The following is a 21,539-nucleotide window of genomic DNA, read 5'->3' on the forward strand; positions in this document are numbered from 1 at the left end:
TCGGGCTAGGAGCTGTTAGCATGGCTAGTGGTTTTATATGGTTGGCTGAGCGGGACTGTAGAACTGTCGTGCTAGGAGCTGTTAGCATGGCTAGTGGTTTTATATGGTTGGCTGAGCGGACTGTCGGGCTAGGAGCTGTTAGCATGGCTAGTGGTTTTCTATGGTTGGCTGAGCGGGACTGTAGAACTGTCGTGCTAGGAGCTGTTAGCATGGCTAGTGGTTTTATATGGTTGGCTGAGCGGACTGTCGGGCTAGGAGCTGTTAGCATGGCTAGTGGTTTTCTATGGTTGGCTGAGCGGGACTGTAGAACTGTCGTGCTAGGAGCTGTTAGCATGGCTAGTGGTTTTATATGGTTGGCTGAGCGGACTGTCGGGCTAGGAGCTGTTAGCATGGCTAGTGGTTTTATATGGTTGGCTGAGCGGGACTGTAGAACTGTCGTGCTAGGAGCTGTTAGCATGGCTAGTGGTTTTATATGGTTGGCTGAGCGGACTGTCGGGCTAGGAGCTGTTAGCATGGCTAGTGGTTTTCTATGGTTGGCTGAGCGGGACTGTAGAACTGTCGTGCTAGGAGCTGTTAGCATGGCTAGTGGTTTTATATGGTTGTCTGAGCGGGACTGTAGAACTGTCGGGCTAGGAGCTGTTAGCATGGCAAGTGGTTTTATATGGTTGGCTGAGCGGGACTGTAGAACTGTCGGGCTATGAGCTGTTAGCATGGCTAGTGGTTTTATATGGTTGGCTGAGCGGGACTGTAGAACTGTCGTGCTAGGAGCTGTTAGCATGGCTAGTGGTTTTATATGGTTGGCTGAGCGGACTGTAGAACTGTCGGGCGAGGAGCTGTTAATATGGCAAGTGGTTTTATATGGTTGGCTGAGCGGGACTGTAGAACTGTCGGGCTATGAGCTGTTAGCATGGCTAGTGGTTTTATATGGTTGGCTGAGCGGACTGTCGGGCTAGGAGCTGTTAGCATGGCTAGTGGTTTTATATGGTTGGCTGAGCGGGACTGTAGAACTGTCGTGCTAGGAGCTGTTAGCATGGATAGTGGTTTTATGTGGTTGGCTGAGCGGGACTGTAGAACTGTCGGGCTAGGAGCTGTTAGCATGGCTAGTGGTTTTATATGGTTGGCTGAGCGGGACTGTAGAACTGTCGGGCTATGAGCTGTTAGCATGGCTAGTGGTTTTATATGGTTGGCTGAGTGGGACTGTAGAACTGTCGGGCTAGGAGCTGTTAGCGTGGCTAGTGGTTTTATATGGTTGTCTGAGCGGGACTGTAGAACTGTCGGGCTATGAGCTGTTAGCATGGCTAGTGGTTTTATATGGTTGGCTGAGCGGGACTGTAGAACTGTCGTGCTAGGAGCTGTTAGCATGGCTAGTGGTTTTATATGGTTGGCTGAGCGGACTGTAGAACTGTCGGGCGAGGAGCTGTTAGCATGGCAAGTGGTTTTATATGGTTGGCTGAGCGGGACTGTAGAACTGTCGGGCTATGAGCTGTTAGCATGGCTAGTGGTTTTATATGGTTGGCTGAGCGGACTGTCGGGCTAGGAGCTGTTAGCATGGCTAGTGGTTTTATATGGTTGGCTGAGCGGACTGTAGAACTGTCGGGCTAGGAGCCGTTAGCATGGCTAGTGGTTTTATATGGTTGGCTGAGCGGGACTGTAGAACTGTCGTGCTAGGAGCTGTTAGCATGGCTAGTGGTTTTATATGGTTGGCTGAGCGGGACTGTAGAACTGTTGGGCTAGGAGCTGTTAGCATGGATAGTGGTTTTATGTGGTTGGCTGAGCGGGACTGTAGAACTGTCGGGCTAGGAGCTGTTAGCATGGCTAGTGGTTTTATATGGTTGGCTGAGCGGGACTGTAGAACTGTCGGGCTAGGAGCTGTTAGCATGGCTAGTGGTTTTATATGGTTGGCTGAGCAGGACTGTAGAACTATCGGTTTTAGTGTGGCTAGTGGTTTTATATGGTTGTCTGAGCGGGACTGTAGAACTGTCGGGCTATGAGCTGTTAGCAGGGCTAGTGGTTTTATATGGTTGGCTGAGCGGGACTGTAGAACTGTCGTGCTAGGAGCTGTTAGCATGGCTAGTGGTTTTATATGGTTGGCTGAGCGGACTGTAGAACTGTCGGGCGAGGAGCTGTTAGCATGGCAAGTGGTTTTATATGGTTGGCTGAGCGGGACTGTAGAACTGTCGGGCTATGAGCTGTTAGCATGGCTAGTGGTTTTATATGGTTGGCATGGGACTGTCGGGCTAGGGTTTTATATGGTTGGCTGTTAGCATGGCTAGTGGTTTTATATGGTTGGCTGAGCGGACTGTAGAACTGTCGGGCTAGGAGCTGTTAGCATGGCTAGTGGTTTTATATGGTTGGCTGAGCAGGACTGTAGAAGCTGTTAGCATGGATAGTGGTTTTATGTGGTTGGCTGAGTGGGACTGTAGAACTGTCGGGCTAGGAGCTGTTAGCATGGCTAGTGGTTTTATATGGTTGGCTGAGCGGGACTGTAGAACTGTCGGGCTATGAGCTGTTAGCATGGCTAGTGGTTTTAGGTTGGCTGTTAGAACTGTCGGGCTATGAGCTGTTAGCATGGCTAGTGGTTTTATATGGTTGGCTGAGCGGGCTAGTGGTTTTATATGGTTGGCTGAGCGGACTGGTTGTTAGCATGGCTAGTGGTTTTATATGGTTGGCTGTACTGAACTGTCGTGCTAGGAGCTGTTAGCATGGCTAGTGGTTTTATATGGTTGGCTGAGCGGGACTGTAGAACTGTTGGGCTAGGAGCTGTTAGCATGGATAGTGGTTTTATGTGGTTGGCTGAGCGGGACTGTAGAACTGTCGGGCTAGGAGCTGTTAGCATGGCTAGTGGTTTTATATGGTTGGCTGAGCGGGACTGTAGAACTGTCGGGCTATGAGCTGTTAGCATGGCTAGTGGTTTTATATGGTTGGCTGAGCGGGACTGTAGAACTGTCGGGCTAGGAGCTGTTAGCATGGCTAGTGGTTTTATATGGTTGGTGAGCGGACTGGAACTGAGCTGTTAATATGGGTTTTACTGTGTAGAACTGTCGGGCTATGAGCTGTTAGCATGGCTAGTGGTTTTATATGGTTGGCTGAGTGGGACTGTAGAACTGTCGGGCTAGGAGCTGTTAGCATGGCTAGTGGTTTTATATGGTTGTCTGAGCGGGACTGTAGAACTGTCGGGCTATGAGCTGTTAGCATGGCTAGTGGTTTTATATGGTTGGCTGAGCGGGACTGTAGAACTGTCGTGCTAGGAGCTGTTAGCATGGCTAGTGGTTTTATATGGTTGGCTGAGCTGTAGAACTGTCGGGCGAGGAGCTGTTAGCATGGCAAGTGGTTTTATATGGTTGGCTGAGCGGGACTGTAGAACTGTCGGGCTATGAGCTGTTAGCATGGCTAGTGGTTTTATATGGTTGGCTGAGCGGACTGTCGGGCTAGGAGCTGTTAGCATGGCTAGTGGTTTTATATGGTTGGCTGAGCGGACTGTAGAACTGTCGGGCTAGGAGCCGTTAGCATGGCTAGTGGTTTTATATGGTTGGCTGAGCGGGACTGTAGAACTGTCGTGCTAGGAGCTGTTAGCATGGCTAGTGGTTTTATATGGTTGGCTGAGCGGGACTGTAGAACTGTTGGGCTAGGAGCTGTTAGCATGGATAGTGGTTTTATGTGGTTGGCTGAGTGGGACTGTAGAACTGTCGGGCTAGGAGCTGTTAGCATGGCTAGTGGTTTTATATGGTTGGCTGAGCGGGACTGTAGAACTGTCGGGCTATGAGCTGTTAGCATGGCTAGTGGTTTTATATGGTTGGCTGAGCGGGACTGTAGAACTGTCGGGCTAGGAGCTGTTAGCGTGGCTAGTGGTTTTATATGGTTGTCTGAGCGGGACTGTAGAACTGTCGGGCTATGAGCTGTTAGCATGGCTAGTGGTTTTATATGGTTGGCTGAGCGGGACTGTAGAACTGTCGGGCTAGGAGCTGTTAGCGTGGCTAGTGGTTTTATATGGTTGTCTGAGCGGGACTGTAGAACTGTCGGGCTATGAGCTGTTAGCATGGCTAGTGGTTTTATATGGTTGGCTGAGCGGACTGTAGAACTGTCGGGCGAGGAGCTGTTAGTATGGCAAGTGGTTTTATATGGTTGGCTGAGCGGGACTGTAGAACTGTCGGGCTATGAGCTGTTAGCATGGCTAGTGGTTTTATATGGTTGGCTGAGCAGGACTGTAGAACTGTCGGGCTAGGAGCTGTTAGCATGGCTAGTGGTTTTATATGGTTGGCTGAGCAGGACTGTAGAACTATCGGGCTAGGAGCTGTTAGTGTGGCTAGTGGTTTTATATGGTTGTCTGAGCGGGACTGTAGAACTGTCGGGCTATGAGCTGTTAGCAGGGCTAGTGGTTTCATATGGTCGACTGTAGAACTGTCGGGCTAGGAGCTGTTAGCATGGCTAGTGGTTTTATATGGTTGTCTGAGCGGGACTGTAGAACTGTCGGGCTATGAGCTGTTAGCATGGCTAGTGGTTTTATATGGTTGGCTGAGCGGGACTGTAGAACTGTCGTGCTAGGAGCTGTTAGCATGGCTAGTGGTTTTATATGGTTGGCTGAGCGGACTGTCGGGCTAGGAGCTGTTAGCATGGCTAGTGGTTTTATATGGTTGGCTGAGCGGGACTGTAGAACTGTCGTGCTAGGAGCTGTTAGCATGGCTAGTGGTTTTATATGGTTGGCTGAGCGGGACTGTAGAACTGTCGTGCTAGGAGCTGTTAGCATGGCTAGTGGTTTTATATGGTTGGCTGAGCGGACTGTAGAACTGTCGGGCTAGGAGCTGTTAGCATGGCAAGTGGTTTTATATGGTTGGCTGAGTGTAGAACTGTCGGGCTTGAGCTGTTAGCATGGCTAGTGGTTTTATATGGTTGGCTGAGCGGACTGTCGGGCTAGGAGCTGTTAGCATGGCTAGTGGTTTTATATGGTTGGCTGAGCGGGACTGTAGAACTGTCGTGCTAGAGCTGTTAGCATGGCTGTGGTTTTATATGGTTGGCTGAGCTGTAGAACTGTCGTGCTAGGAGCTGTTAGCATGGCTAGTGGTTTTATATGGTTGGCTGAGCGGACTGTAGAACTGTCGGGCGAGGAGCTGTTAGCATGGCAAGTGGTTTTATATGGTTGGCTGAGCGGGACTGTAGAACTGTCGGGCTAGGAGCTGTTAGCATGGCTAGTCGCTAGTGGTTTTGATAAATGGTTGTAACTGTCGGGCTATGAGCTGTTAGCATGGCTAGTGGTTTTATATGGTTGGCTGAGCAGACTGTCGGGCTAGGAGCTGTTAGCATGGCTAGTGGTTTTATATGGTTGGCTGAGCGGACTGTAGAACTGTCGGGCTAGGAGCCGTTAGCATGGCTAGTGGTTTTATATGGTTGGCTGAGCGGGACTGTAGAACTGTCGTGCTAGGAGCTGTTAGCATGGCTAGTGGTTTTATATGGTTGGCTGAGCGGGACTGTAGAACTGTTGGGCTAGGAGCTGTTAGCATGGATAGTGGTTTTATGTGGTTGGCTGAGCGGGACTGTAGAACTGTCGGGCTAGGAGCTGTTAGCATGGCTAGTGGTTTTATATGGTTGGCTGAGCGGGACTGTAGAACTGTCGGGCTATGAGCTGTTAGCATGGCTAGTGGTTTTATATGGTTGGCTGAGACTGTAGAACTGTCGGGCTAGGAGCTGTTAGCGTGGCTAGTGGTTTTATATGGTTGTCTGAGCGGGACTGTAGAACTGTCGGGCTATGAGCTGTTAGCATGGCTAGTGGTTTTATATGGTTGGCTGAGCGGACTGTAGAACTGTCGGGCGAGGAGCTGTTAGTATGGCAAGTGGTTTTATATGGTTGGCTGAGCGGGACTGTAGAACTGTCGGGCTATGAGCTGTTAGCATGGCTAGTGGTTTTATATGGTTGGCTGAGCGGACTGTCGGGCTAGGAGCTGTTAGCATGGCTAGTGGTTTTATATGGTTGGCTGAGCAGGACTGTAGAACTGTCGGGCTAGGAGCTGTTAGCATGGCTAGTGGTTTTATATGGTTGGCTGAGCAGGACTGTAGAACTATCGGGCTAGGAGCTGTTAGTGTGGCTAGTGGTTTTATATGGTTGTCTGAGCGGGACTGTAGAACTGTCGGGCTATGAGCTAGTAGTGGTTTTATATGGTTGGCTGAGCGGACTGTAGAACTGTCGGGCGAGGAGCTGTTAGCATGGATAGTGGTTTTATGTGGTTGGCTGAGCGGGACTTTAGAACTGTCGGGCTAGGAGCTGTTAGCATGGCTAGTGGTTTTATATGGTTGTCTGAGCGGGACTGTAGAACTGTCGGGCTAGGAGCTGTTAGCATGGCTAGTGGTTTTATATGGTTGGCTGAGCGGGACTGTAGAACTGTCGGGCTAGGAGCTGTTAGCATGGCTAGTGGTTTCATATGGTCGACTGTAGAACTGTCGGGCTAGGAGCTGTTAGCATGGCTAGTGGTTTTATATGGTTGACTGTAGAACTGTCGGACTAGGAGCTGTTAGCATGGCTAGTGGTTTTATATGGTTGACTGTAGAACTGTCGTGCTAGGAGCTGTTTGCATGGCTAGTGGTTTTATATGGTTGACTGTAGAACTGTCGGGCTAGGAGCTGTTAACATGGCTAGTGGTTTTATATGGTCGACTGTAGAACTGTCGGGCTAGGAGCTGTTAGCATGCTAGTGGTTTTATATGGTTGGCTGAGCGGACTGTAGAACTGTCGGGCGAGGAGCTGTTAGCATGGATAGTGGTTTTATGTGGTTGGCTGAGCGGGACTTTAGAACTGTCGGGCTAGGAGCTGTTAGCATGGCTAGTGGTTTTATATGGTTGTCTGAGCGGGACTGTAGAACTGTCGGGCTAGGAGCTGTTAGCATGGCTAGTGGTTTTATATGGTTGGCTGAGCGGGACTGTAGAACTGTCGGGCTAGGAGCTGTTAGCATGGCTAGTGGTTTTATATGGTTGGCTGAGCGGGACTGTAGAACTGTCGGGCTTGGAGCTGTTAGCATGGCTAGTGGTTTCATATGGTCGACTGTAGAACTGTCGGGCTAGGAGCTGTTAGCATGGCTAGTGGTTTTATATGGTTGACTGTAGAACTGTCGGACTAGGAGCTGTTAGCATGGCTAGTGGTTTTATATGGTTGACTGTAGAACTGTCGGGCTAGGAGCTGTTAGCATGGCTAGTGGTTTTATATGGTTGGCTGAGCGGGACTGTAGAACTGTCGGGCTAGGAGCTGTTAGCATGGCTAGTGGTTTTATATGGTGACTGTAGAACTGTCGGGCTAGGAGCTGTTAGCATGGCTAGTGGTTTTATATGGTTGACTGTAGAACTGTCGGGCTAGGAGCTGTTAGCATGGCTAGTGGTTTTATATGGTTGACTGTAGAACTGTCGGACTAGGAGCTGTTAGCATGGCTAGTGGTTTTATATGGTTGACTGTAGAACTGTCGTGCTAGGAGCTGTTAGCATGGCTAGTGGTTTTATATGGTTGGCTGAGCGGGACTGTAGAACTGTCGGGCTAGGAGCTGTTAGCATGGCTAGTGGTTTCATATGGTCGACTGTAGAACTGTCGGGCTAGGAGCTGTTAGCATGGCTAGTGGTTTTATATGGTTGACTGTAGAACTGTCGGACTAGGAGCTGTTAGCATGGCTAGTGGTTTTATATGGTTGACTGTAGAACTGTCGTGCTAGGAGCTGTTTGCATGGCTAGTGGTTTTATATGGTTGACTGTAGAACTGTCGGGCTAGGAGCTGTTAACATGGCTAGTGGTTTTATATGGTCGACTGTAGAACTGTCGGGCTAGGAGCTGTTAGCATGCTAGTGGTTTTATATGGTTGGCTGAGTGGGACTGTAGAACTGTCGTGCTCGGAGCTGTTAGCATGCTAGTGGTTTTATATGGTTGGCTGAGTGGGACTGTAGAACTGTCGTGCTCGGAGCTGTTAGCATGGCTAGTGGTTTTATATGGTTGGCTCAGCGGGACTGTAGAACTGTCGGGCTAGGAGCTGTTAGCATGGCTAGTGGTTTTATATGGTTGGCTGAGCGGACTGTAGAACTGTCGGGCTAGGAGCTGTTAGCATGGCTAGTGGTTTTATATGGTTGGCTGAGCAGGACTGTAGAACTGTCGGGCTAGGAGCTGTTAACATGGCTAGTGGTTTTATATGGTTGTAGAACTGTCGGGCTAGGAGCTGTTAGCATGGCTAGTGGTTTTATATGGTTGACTGTAGAACTGTCGGGCTAGGAGCTGTTAGCATGGCTAGTGGTTTTATATGGTTGACTGTAGAACTGTCGTGCTAGGAGCTGTTTGCATGGCTAGTGGTTTTATATGGTTGACTGTAGAACTGTCGGGCTAGGAGCTGTTAGCATGGCTAGTGGTTTTATATGGTTGGCTGAGTGGGACTGTAGAACTGTCGTGCTAGGAGCTGTTAGCATGGCTAGTGGTTTTATATGGTTGGCTGAGTGGGACTGTAGAACTGTCGGGCTCGGAGCTGTTAGCATGGCTAGTGGTTTTATATGGTTGGCTGAGCAGGACTGTAGAACTGTCGGGCTAGGAGCTGTTAACATGGCTAGTGGTTTTATATGGTCGACTGTAGAACTGTCGGGCTAGGAGCTGTTAGCATGGCTAGTGGTTTTATATGGTTGACTGTAGAACTGTCGGGCTAGGAGCTGTTAGCATGGCTAGTGGTTTTATATGGTTGACTGTAGAACTGTCGTGCTAGGAGCTGTTTGCATGGCTAGTGGTTTTATATGGTTGACTGGTCGGGCTAGGAGCTGTTAGCATGGCTTGTGGTTTTATAAGGTTGGCTGTAGAACTGTTGGGCCAGGAGCTGTTAGCATGGCTAGTGGTTTTATATGGTTGGCTGAGCGGACTGTAGAACTGTCGGGCTAGGAGCTGTTAGCATGGCTAGTGGTTTTATATGGTTTGCTGAGCGGGACTGTAGAACTGTCGGGCTAGGAGCTGTTAGCATGGCTAGTGGTTTTATATGGTTGGCTGAGCGGGACTGTAGAACTGTCGTGCTCGGAGCTGTTAACATGGCTAGTGGTTTTATATGGTCGACTGTAGAACTGTCGGGCTAGGAGCTGTTAGCATGCTAGTGGTTTTATATGGTTGGCTGAGTGGGACTGTAGAACTGTCGTGTTTTGCATGCTAGTGGTTTTATATGGTCGACTGTAGAACTGTCGGGCTTGTTAGCATGCTAGTGGTTTTATATGGTTGGCTGAGTGGGACTGTAGAACTGTCGTGCTCGGAGCTGTTAGCATGGCTAGTGGTTTTATATGGTTGGCTCAGCGGGACTGTAGAACTGTCGGGCTAGGAGCTGTTAGCATGGCTAGTGGTTTTATATGGTTGGCTGAGCGGACTGTAGAACTGTCGGGCTAGGAGCTGTTAGCATGGCTAGTGGTTTTATATGGTTGGCTGAGCAGGACTGTAGAACTGTCGGGCTGGAGCTGTTAACATGGCTAGTGGTTTTATATGGTCGACTGTAGAACTGTCGGGCTAGGAGCTGTTAGCATGGCTAGTGGTTTTATATGGTTGACTGTAGAACTGTCGGGCTAGGAGCTGTTAGCATGGCTAGTGGTTTTATATGGTTGACTGTAGAACTGTCGTGCTAGGAGCTGTTTGCATGGCTAGTGGTTTTATATGGTTGACTGTAGAACTGTCGGGCTAGGAGCTGGCTTGTTTTATATGGTTGGCTGAGCGGACTGTAGAACTGTTGGGCTAGGAGCTGTTAGCATGGCTAGTGGTTTTATATGGTTGGCTGAGCGGGACTGTAGAACTGTCGGGCTAGGAGCTGTTAGCATGGCTAGTGGTTTTATATGGTTTGCTGAGCGGGACTGTAGAACTGTCGGGCTAGGAGCTGTTAGCATGGCTAGTGGTTTTATATGGTTGGCTGAGCGGGACTGTAGAACTGTCGGGCTTGGAGCTGTTAGCATGGCTAGTGGTTTTATATGGTTGGCTGTAGAACTGTCGGGCTTGGAGCTGTTAGCATGGCTAGTGGTTTTATATGGTTGGCTGAGCGGGACTGTAGAACTGTCGGGCTTGGAGCTGTTAGCATGGCTAGTGGTTTTATATGGTTGGTTGAGCGGGACTGTAGAACTGTCGTGCTAGGAGCTGTTAGCATGGCTAGTGGTTTTATATGGTTGGCTGAGCGGACTGTAGAACTGTCGGGCGAGGAGCTGTTAGCATGGCAAGTGGTTTTATATGGTTGGCTGAGCGGGACTGTAGAACTGTCGGGCTAGGAGCTGTTAGCATGGCTAGTGGTTTTATATGGTTGGCTGAGCGGGACTGTAGAACTGTCGGGCTATGAGCTGTTAGCATGGCTAGTGGTTTTATATAGTTGTCTGAGCGGGACTGTAGAACTGTCGGGCTAGGAGCTGTTAGCATGGCTAGTGGTTTTATATGGTTGGCTGAGCGGGACTGTAGAACTGTCGGGCTAGGAGCTGTTAGCATGGCTAGTGGTTTTATATGGTTGGCTGAGCGGGACTGTAGAACTGTCGGGCTAGGAGCTGTTAGCATGGCTAGTGGTTTTATATGGTTGGTTGAGCGGGACTGTAGAACTGTCGGGCTAGGAGCTGTTAGCATGGCTAGTGGTTTTATATGGTTGGTTGAGCGGGACTGTAGAACTGTACAATCACCCTTCTGAACAATATTTCTGTGACGTATAAGCAGGTTAAACGTTAAAGAGGAATGGAAACACTCAGCTTTAGAACACCAGCTAATTCTAAATCGCCATATTGGCATTGTTGCATCATCGGAAAAATAGTTTTTGTAATTCCAGAATGTACTGAGACCTCTGTGTACATAAATTAGCATAAATTGGCTGGTGTCAAACCATATATGGAAACAGGAAACATACAGTATTTTGAAAGATAAGAACAGCCCTTTCAAATGATATAACATACAATAACACGTCTTCCTCATGATGCTGGAGACTGAGAGCAGATCGATACGGCCGTAAACACAACTTCCTCATGAAGCTGGAGACTGAGGGCAGATCGATACGGCCGTAAACACAACTTCCTCATGAAGCTGGAGACTGAGAGCAGATCGATACGGCCGTAAACACAACTTCCTCATGAAGCTGGAGACTGAGAGCAGATCGATACGGCCATAAACACAACTTCCTCATGAAGCTGGAGACTGAGAGCAGATCGATACGGCCGTAAACACAACTTCCTCATGAAGCTGGAGACTGAGAGCAGATCGATACGGCCGTAAACACAACTTCCTCATGAAGCTGGAGACAGAGAGCAGATCGATACGGCCGTAAACACAACTTCCTCATGAAGCTGGAGACTGAGAGCAGATCGATACGGCCATAAACGCAACTTCCTCATGAAGCTGGAGACTGAGAGCAGATCGATACGGCGCTAACCATACCTCTAATAAACGCTGTTCGGGATCAAAATGGCGACAATAAAGACGTTTCTGCGTTACAAGCAATCTGTTTCGTATTAGTGGATGGAATTAAATCTCTTTGCTTCGCTTTACATCCTGAAGTGTTTCCATTCAAATCGAATCAAATCAAATCAAATTGTATTTGTCACATACACATGGTTAGCAGATGTTAATGCGAGTGTAGCGAAATGCTTGTGCTTCTAGTTCCGACAATGCAGTGATAACCAACAAGTAATCTAACTAACAATTCCAAAACTACTGTCTAATACACAGTGTAAGGGGATAAGGAATATGTACATAAGGATATATGAATGAGTGATGGTACAGAGCAGCATACAGTAGATGGTATCGAGTACAGTATATACATATGAGATGAGTATGTAAACAAAGTGGCATAGTTAGTGGCTAGTGATACATGTATTACATAAGGATGCAGTCGATGATATAGAGTACAGTATATACGTATACATACGAGATGAATAATGTAGGGTAAGTATTAAATAAGTTCCACCATTAAATAATAAAATAAATCTTATTTAAAACACAGCTGGGGACTACTTGTTCCTCTCTCTCTCTCTCAGCCGTCTCACAGCTGTTGCAGTAAGTATCCCGGTGCGGTGTTGAGGTTGGGCCGGGACTACTTATTTTCTGCCTCTTGTGACACAACCCTGGAACTATGTGGCTCCAGCTACGGTCGGTTGGCACGGTAACAGAGGATAGAAGTTTCCCCAAACTTCAGACGCTGATCTGAAATCAGTTTAGCCCAACCTGATGTTAGGCCTTAACCGTAAGAAGGGGGGGGGGGGGATGCAAAGAAAAACTGACCTTAGATCAGAGTTTGAAGGCAACCTCTTAACCCAGAGGTTTAGGAGATTATTATTCAATGTCAGGAAGTATATACTGATGCATGTAAGCAAATAGTTTGGAAGGGGAGGGGAGGGGGAGTGGAGGAGGGGAGTAGGGGAGGTGCGGGGGAGAGGGGAGTAGAGGAGGAGAGGGGAGTAGAGGGGAGGGGGAGTAGAGGAGGGGAGTGGGGGAGTAGAGGAGGGGGGGGGAGGGTGGAGTAGGGGAGGTGAGGGGGAGTAGAGGAGGAGAGGGGGAGGGGGAGTAGGGGAGGTGAGGGGGAGTAGAGGAGGAGGGGAGTAGAGGGGAGAGGGGGAGTAGAGGAGGAGAGGAGAGGAGGAGAGGGAGGAGTAGAGGAAGATGGAAATGGTATAGTAGAAAGTACAAGAAGTGAGGGAAGAGAAGTAGGGGGGAAGGAGGGAAGAGCAGGAGGAGAAAGAGAAGTAGGGAAGAGCAGGAGGGGGAGTAGGGGGGAAGGAGGGAAGAGCAGGAGGGGGAAGAGAAGGAGAAGGAGGGGGTAGGAGGGATGAGCAGAAGTGAGGGAAGAGAAGGAGGGGGAAGGAGGGATGAGCAGAAGTGAGGGAAGAGAAGGAGGGGGAAGGAGGGATGAGCAGAAGTGAGGGAAGAGAAGGAGGGGGAAGGAGGGATGAGCAGAAGTGAGGGAAGAGAAGGAGGGGGAAGGAGGTGGGAAGGAGGGATGAGCAGAAGTGAGGGAAGAGCAGGAGGGGGGGATGAGCAGAAGTGAGGGAAGAGCAGGAGGGGGGGATGAGCAGAAGTGAGGGAAGAGCAGGAGGGGGAGAAGGACGGATGAGCAGAAGTGAGGGAAGAGCAGGAGGGGGGAAGGAGGGATGAGCAGAAGTGAGGGAAGAGCAGGAGGGGGGGAGGAGGGATGAGCAGAAGTGAGGGAAGAGCCGGAGGTTCAAGTAGGGTATAGGGGGAGTTTGTTCACCCTCCCCTCCTGCTAGCTGGGATGTGTTATGTGTGACTCATGGATCTGGACATAGTTAGCAGCTAGAAGTCAACATTGCTCTGTTCTGTATAAACCAGCAGTATACTCAGAAAGTAGAGCAGACAGGAGAGGAACAGAGACAGGAGAGGAACAAAGAGACACTACAACAGACAGAGAGAGGCGGAAGGTACTCTACAGTTTGGGTATGTATACTCAACGTTCAAGGTTGTTTGTGATTGTTTTGTCGGAAAGGTTTCCCTCTTGAGAGGATATGAGCTTTCCACCGTTATCCTCTGGGTTTCCTCTGAGGGAAGGAAAGAGAGTAGGAGAGAAAGCACAGACTGAGAGAACAGCAGACTGAGAGAACAGCAGACTGAGAGAACAACAGACTGAGAGAACAACAGACTGAGAGAACAACAGACTGAGAGAACAGCAGACTGAGAGAACAGCAGACTGAGAGAACAGCAGACTGAGAGAACAGCAGACTGAGAGAACAGCAGACTGAGAGAACAGCAGACTGAGAGAACAGCAGACTGAGAGAACAACAGACTGAGAGAACAACAGACTGAGAGAACAGCAGACTGAGAGAACAGCAGACTGAGAGAACAGCAGACTGAGAGAACAACAGACTGAGAGAACAGCAGACTGAGAGAACAGCAGACTGAGAGAACAGCAGACTGAGAGAACAACAGACTGAGAGAACAACAGACTGAGAGAACAACAGACTGAGAGAACAGCAGACTGAGAGAACAGCAGACTGAGAGAACAACAGACTGAGAGAACAGCAGACTGAGAGAACTAGAGAGAACAGCAGACTGAGAGAACAGCAGACTGAGAGAACAGCAGACTGAGAGAACAGCAGACTGAGAGAACAGCAGACTGAAAGAACAGCAGACTGAGAGAACAGCAGACTGAGAGAACAACAGACTGAGAGAACTAGAGAGAACAGCAGACTGAGAGAACAGCAGACTGAGAGAACCAGAGAGAACAGCAGACTGAGAGAACAGCAGACTGAGAGAACAGCAGACTGAAAGAACAGCAGACTGAGAGAACAGCAGACTGAGAGAACAGCAGACTGAGAGAACAGCAGACTGAGAGAACAGCAGACTGAGAGAACCAGAGAGAACAACAGACTGAGAGAACAGCAGACTGAGAGAACAGCAGACTGAGAGAACAGCAGACTGAGAGAACAGCAGACTGAGAGAACAGCAGACTGAGAGAACAGCAGACTGAGAGAACAGCAGACTGAGAGAACAGCAGACTGAGAGAACAGCAGACTGAGAGAACAGCAGACTGAGAGAACAGCAGACTGAGAGAACAGCAGACTGAGAGAACAGCAGACTGAGAGAACAACAGACTGAGAGAACAACAGACTGAGAGAACAGCAGACTGAGAGAACAGCAGACTGAGAGAACAGCAGACTGAGAGAACAACAGACTGAGAGAACAGCAGACTGAGAGAACAGCAGACTGAGAGAACCAGAGAGAACAACAGACTGAGAGAACAGCAGACTGAGAGAACAGCAGACTGAGAGAACAGCAGACTGAGAGAACAGCAGACTGAGAGAACAGCAGACTGAGAGAACAGCAGACTGAGAGAACAGCAGACTGAGAGAACAGCAGACTGAGAGAACAACAGACTGAGAGAACAACAGACTGAGAGAACAACAGACTGAGAGAACAACAGACTGAGAGAACAACAGACTGAGAGAACAACAGACTGAGAGAACTAGAGAGAACAGCAGACTGAGAGAACAGCAGACTGAGAGAACAGCAGACTGAGAGAACCAGAGAGAACAGCAGACTGAGAGAACAGCAGACTGAGAGAACAGCAGACTGAGAGAACAGCAGACTGAGAGAACAGCAGACTGAGAGAACAGCAGACTGAGAGAACAGCAGACTGAGAGAACAGCAGACTGAGAGAACAGCAGACTGAGAGAACAGCAGACTGAGAGAACCAGAGAGAACAACAGACTGAGAGAACAACAGACTGAGAGAACAGCAGACTGAGAGAACAGCAGACTGAGAGAACAGCAGACTGAGAGAACAGCAGACTGAGAGAACAGCAGACTGAGAGAACAGCAGACTGAGAGAACAGCAGACTGAGAGAACAGCAGACTGAGAGAACAGCAGACTGAGAGAACCAGAGAGAACAACAGACTGAGAGAACAACAGACTGAGAGAACAGCAGACTGAGAGAACAACAGACTGAGAGAACAACAGACTGAGAGAACAGCAGACTGAGAGAACAACAGACTGAGAGAACAACAGACTGAGAGAACAACAGACTGAGAGAACAACAGACTGAGAGAACAACAGACTGAGAGAACTAGAGAGAACAGCAGACTGAGAGAACAGCAGACTGAGAGAACCAGAGAGAACAACAGACTGAGAGAACAACAGACTGAGAGAACAGCAGACTGAGAGAACAGCAGACTGAGAGAACAGCAGACTGAGAGAACAGCAGACTGAGAGAACAGCAGACTGAGAGAACAGCAGACTGAGAGAACCAGAGAGAACAACAGACTGAGAGAACAGCAGACTGAGAGAACAGCAGACTGAGAGAACAGCAGACTGAGAGAACAGCAGACTGAGAGAACAGCAGACTGAGAGAACAGCAGACTGAGAGAACAGCAGACTGAGAGAACAGCAGACTGAGAGAACAGCAGACTGAGAGAACAGCAGACTGAGAGAACAGCAGACTGAGAGAACAGCAGACTGAGAGAACAGCAGACTGAGAGAACAGCAGACTGAGAGAACAGCAGACTGAGAGAACAACAGACTGAGAGAACAACAGACTGAGAGAACAGCAGACTGAGAGAACAGCAGACTGAGAGAACAGCAGACTGAGAGAACAGCAGACTGAGAGAACAGCAGACTGAGAGAACAGCAGACTGAGAGAACAGCAGACTGAGAGAACAACAGACTGAGAGAACAACAGACTGAGAGAACAACAGACTGAGAGAACAGCAGACTGAGAGAACAGCAGACTGAGAGAACAGCAGACTGAGAGAACAGCAGACTGAGAGAACAGCAGACTGAGAGAACAGCAGACTGAGAGAACAGCAGTGATGTTTCTCTGGAGGTGTCTAATTCTTATAGGGGGTGTTATATTGGTCATGTCTCTGCATGTTTTAGATCGGGTTCAAATGAAACACAGAATACACTTTTACGGGCTTGTTTAATCAATGGTGGAAGATTAAAACACATTTAGCTCTAGGTTGGACAGTGTGTTGACTGATCAGTCTGTTATCTCTAGGTTGGACAGTGTGTTGACTGATCAGTCTGTTAGCTCTAGGTTGGACAGTGTGTTGACTGATCAGTCTGTTATCTCTAGGTTGGACAGTGTGTTGACTGATCAGTCTGTTAGCTCTAGGTTGGACAGTGTGTTGACTGATCAGTCTGTTAGCTCTAGGCTGGACAGTGTTGACTGATCAGTCTGTTAGCTCTAGGTTGGACAGTGTGTTGACTGATCAGTCTGTTAGCTCTAGGTTGGACAGTGTGTTGACTGATCAGTCTGTTAGCGCTAGGTTGGACAGTGTGTTGACTGATCAGTCTGTTAGCTCTAGGCTGGACAGTGTGTTGACTGATCAGTCTGTTAGCTCTAGGCTGGACAGTGTGTTGACTGATCAGTCTGTTAGCTCTAGGTTGGACAGTGTGTTGACTGATCAGTCTGTTAGCTCTAGGCTGGACAGTGTTGACTGATCAGTTTGTTAGCTCTAGGTTGGACAGTGTGTTGACTGATCAGTCTGTTAGCTCTAGGTTGGACAGTGTGTTGACTGATCAGTCTGTTAGCTCTAGGCTGGACAGTGTTGACTGATCAGTTTGTTAGCTCTAGGTTGGACAGTGTGTTGACTGATCAGTCTGTTAGCTCTAGGTTGGACAGTGTGTTGACTGATCAGTCTGTTAGCTCTAGGCTGGACAGTGTTGACTGATCAGTCTGTTAGCTCTAGGCTGGACAGTGTTGACTGATCAGTTTGTTAGCTCTAGGTTGGACAGTGTGTTGACTGATCAGTCTGTTAGCTCTAGGCTGGACAGTGTTGACTGATCAGTCTGTTAACTCTAGGATGGACAGTGTGTTGACTGATCAGTCTGTTAGCTCTAGGCTGGACAGTGTTGACTGATCAGTCTGTTAGCTCTAGGCTGGACAGTGTGTTGACTGATCAGTCTGTTAGCTCTAGGCTGGACAGTGTGTTGACTGATCAGTCTGTTAGCTCTAGGCTGGACAGTGTGTTGACTGATCAGTCTGTTAGCTCTAGGCTGGACAGTGTGTTGACTGATCAGTCTGTTAGCTCTAGGCTGGACAGTGTGTTGACTGATCAGTCTGTTAGCTCTAGGCTGGACAGTGTGTTGACTGATCAGTGTGTGACAGAGTGCTACAAAGGGGAAATAAACTGCTCAGATCATTTAAAGCATCTGTGGTCTGACGATATGTGTTGTTGAGTACATACAAATAGACCACACACACACACACACACACACACACACACACACACACACACACACACACACACACACACACACACACACACACACACACACACACACACACACACACACACACACACACACACACACACACACACACACACACACACACACACCATCTGTGTTTGTGGAAGGAAACCTGCTCTGGGTGTTCTGTAATGGAAGGAAACCTGCTCTGGGTGTTCTGTAATGGAAGGAAACCTGCTCTGGGTGTTCTGTAATGGAAGGAAACCTGCTCTGGGTGTTCTGTAATGGAAGGAAACCTGCTCTGGGTGTTCTGTAATGGAAGGAAACCTGCTCTGGGTGTTCTGTAATGGAAGGAAACCTGCTCTGGGTGTTCTGTAATGGAAGGAAACCTGCTCTGGGTGTTCTGTAATGGAAGGAAACCTGCTCTGGGTGTTCTGTAATGGAAGGAAACCTGCTCTGGGTGTTCTGTAATGGAAGGAAACCTGCTCTGGGTGTTCTGTAATGGAAGGAAACCTGCTCTGGGTGTTCTGTAATGGAAGGAAACCTGCTCTGGGTGTTCTGTAATGGAAGGAAACCTGCTCTGGGTGTTCTGTAATGGAAGGAAACCTGCTCTGGGTGTTCTGTAATGGAAGGAAACCTGCTCAGGGTGTTCTGTAATGGAAGGAAACCTGCTCTGGGTGTTCTGTAATGGAAGGAAACCTGCTCTGGGTGTTCTGTAATGGAAGGAAACCTGCTCAGGTGTTCTGTAATGGAAGGAAACCTGCTCTGGGTGTTCTGTAATGGAAGGAAACCTGCTCTGGGTGTTCTGTAATGGAAGGAAACCTGCTCTGGGTGTTCTGTAATGGAAGGAAACCTGCTCTGGGTGTTCTGTAATGGAAGGAAACCTGCTCTGGGTGTTCTGTAATGGAAGGAAACCTGCTCTGGGTGTTCTGTAATGGAAGGAAAGAGAAGGTGTGTGAACCAATATAATCACTGACTTGTTTCTTTTCTTTTCTTCCAGCCAAGGACCTCTCTCCTCTATCAGGGCCGCCATTAAGAGGAGTGAGTCTGCATCCCTCGTTTAAAAAAAAAACCTCATTCTTTATTTACAGAACAAGTGATAACTGGGCAGTTATCTGATGTGTCTCTCTGTGCTATAAATAGTATAGCGAAGTCATCTCCCCTGTTGTTAGTAACAGTCTGTTGTTACCTGTATATAGGACCTGTTGTTACCTGTATATAGGACCTGTTGTTACCTGTATATAGGACCTGTTGTTACCTGTATATAGGACCTGTTGTTACCTGTATATAGGACCTGTTGTTAGTAACAGTCTGTTGTTACCTGTATATAGGACCTGTTGTTACCTGTATATAGGACCTGTTGTTACCTGTATATAGGACCTGTTGTTACCTGTATATAGGACCTGTTGTTACCTGTATATAGGACCTGTTGTTACCTGTATATAGGACCTGTTGTTAGTAACAGTCTGTTGTTACCTGTATATAGGACCTGTTGTTACCTGTATATAGGACCTGTTGTTACCTGTATATAGGACCTGTTGTTACCTGTATATAGGACCTGTTGTTACCTGTATATAGGACCTGTTGTTACCTGTATATAGGACCTGTTGTTAGTAACAGTCTGTTGTTACCTGTATATAGGACCTGTTGTTACCTGTATATAGGACCTGTTGTTACCTGTATATAGGACCTGTTGTTACCTGTATATAGGACCTGTTGTTAGTAACAGTCTGTTGTTACCTGTATATAGGACCTGTTGTTACCTGTATATAGGACCTGTTGTTAGTAACAGTCTGTTGTTACCTGTATATAGGACCCGTTGTTACCTGTATATAGGACCTGTTGTTACCTGTATATAGGACCTGTTGTTAGTAACAGTCTGTTGTTACCTGTATATAGGACCTGTTGTTACCTGTATATAGGACCTGTTGTTACCTGTATATAGGACCTGTTGTTACCTGTATATAGGACCTGTTGTTACCTGTATATAGGACCTGTTGTTAGTAACAGTCTGTTGTTACCTGTATATAGGACCTGTTGTTACCTGTATATAGGACCTGTTGTTACCTGTATATAGGACCTGTTGTTACCTGTATATAGGACCTGTTGTTACCTGTATATAGGACCTGTTGTTACCTGTATATAGGACCTGTTTTTACCTGTATATAGGACCTGTTGTTACCTGTATATAGGACCTGTTGTTATCTGTATATAGGACCTGTTGTTACCTGTATATAGGACCTGTTGTTACCTGTATATAGGACCTGTTGTTACCTGTATATAGGACCTGTTGTTACCTGTATATAGGACCTGTTGTTACCTGTATATAGGACCTGTTGTTACCTGTATATAGGACCTGTTGTTACCTGTATATAGGACCTGTTGTTACCTGTATATAGGACCTGTTGTTACCTGTATATAGGACCTGTTGTTACCTGTATATAGGACCTGTTGTTAGTAACAGTCTGTTGTTACCTGTATATAGGACCTGTTGTTACCTGTATATAGGACCTGTTGTTACCTGTATATAGGACCTGTTGTTACCTGTATATAGGACCTGTTGTTACCTGTATATAGGACCTGTTGTTACCTGTATATAGGACCTGTTGTTAGTAACAGTCTGTTGTTACCTGTATATAGGACCTGTTGTTACCTGTATATAGGACCTGTTGTTACCTGTATATAGGACCTGTTGTTACCTGTATATAGGACATGTTGTTAGTAACAGTCTGTTGTTACCTGTATATAGGACCTGTTGTTACCTGTATATAGGACCTGTTGTTAGTAACAGTCTGTTGTTACCTGTATATAGGACCTGTTGTTACCTGTATATAGGACCTGTTGTTACCTGTATATAGGACCTGTTGTTAGTCTGTTGTTACCTGTATATAGGACCTGTTGTTACCTGTATATAGGACCTGTTGTTACCTGTATATAGGACCTGTTGTTACCTGTATATAGGACCTGTTGTTACCTGTATATAGGACCTGTTGTTAGTAACAGTCTGTTGTTACCTGTATATAGGACCTGTTGTTACCTGTATATAGGACCTGTTGTTAGTAACAGTCTGTTGTTACCTGTATATAGGACCTGTTGTTACCTGTATATAGGACCTGTTGTTACCTGTATGTATATAGGACCTGTTGTTACCTGTATATAGGACCTGTTGTTAGTAACAGTCTGTTGTTACCTGTATATAGGACCTGTTGTTACCTGTATATAGGACCTGTTGTTACCTGTATATAGGACCTGTTGTTACCTGTATAAAGGACCTGTTGTTACCTGTATATAGGACCTGTTTTTACCTGTATATAGGACCTGTTGTTACCTGTATATATGACCTGTTGTTATCTGTATATAGGACCTGTTGTTACCTGTATATAGGACCTGTTGTTACCTGTATATAGGACCTGTTGTTACCTGTATATAGGACCTGTTGTTACCTGTATATAGGACCTGTTGTTACCTGTATATAGGACCTGTTGTTAGTAACAGTCTGTTGTTACCTGTATATAGGACCTGTTGTTACCTGTATATAGGACCTGTTGTTAGTAACAGTCTGTTGTTACCTGTATATAGGACCTGTTGTTACCTGTATATAGGACCTGTTGTTACCTGTATATAGGACCTGTTGTTACCTGTATATAGGACCTGTTGTTACCTGTATATAGGACCTGTTGTTAACTGTATATAGGACCTGTTGTTACCTGTATATAGGACCTGTTGTTATCTGTATATAGGACCTGTTGTTACCTGTATATAGGACCTGTTGTTACCTGTATATAGGACCTGTTGTTACCTGTATATAGGACCTGTTGTTACCTGTATATAGGACCTGTTGTTACCTGTATATAGGACCTGTTGTTAGTAACAGTCTGTTGTTACCTGTATATAGGACCTGTTGTTACC

The 21,539-nt window shown here is 47.4% G+C and overlaps 1 protein-coding gene across 1 annotated transcript in view; it reads left to right on the plus strand.

The window, feature by feature from the left end:
* LOC124008835 (serine/arginine repetitive matrix protein 1-like) overlaps positions 1-21,539 on the plus strand; it is a 51,188-nt gene that overhangs the window by 13,626 nt on the left and 16,023 nt on the right. The window contains exon 3 of the mRNA XM_046320415.1: positions 18,631-18,671. Within this exon, the coding sequence (XP_046176371.1) occupies positions 18,631-18,671 (41 nt within the window). The remainder of the gene's footprint in view (positions 1-18,630; positions 18,672-21,539) is intronic.

This window comes from Oncorhynchus gorbuscha, linkage group LG21 (assembly GCF_021184085.1).
Source record: "Oncorhynchus gorbuscha isolate QuinsamMale2020 ecotype Even-year linkage group LG21, OgorEven_v1.0, whole genome shotgun sequence".
NCBI lineage: Eukaryota > Metazoa > Chordata > Actinopteri > Salmoniformes > Salmonidae > Oncorhynchus > Oncorhynchus gorbuscha.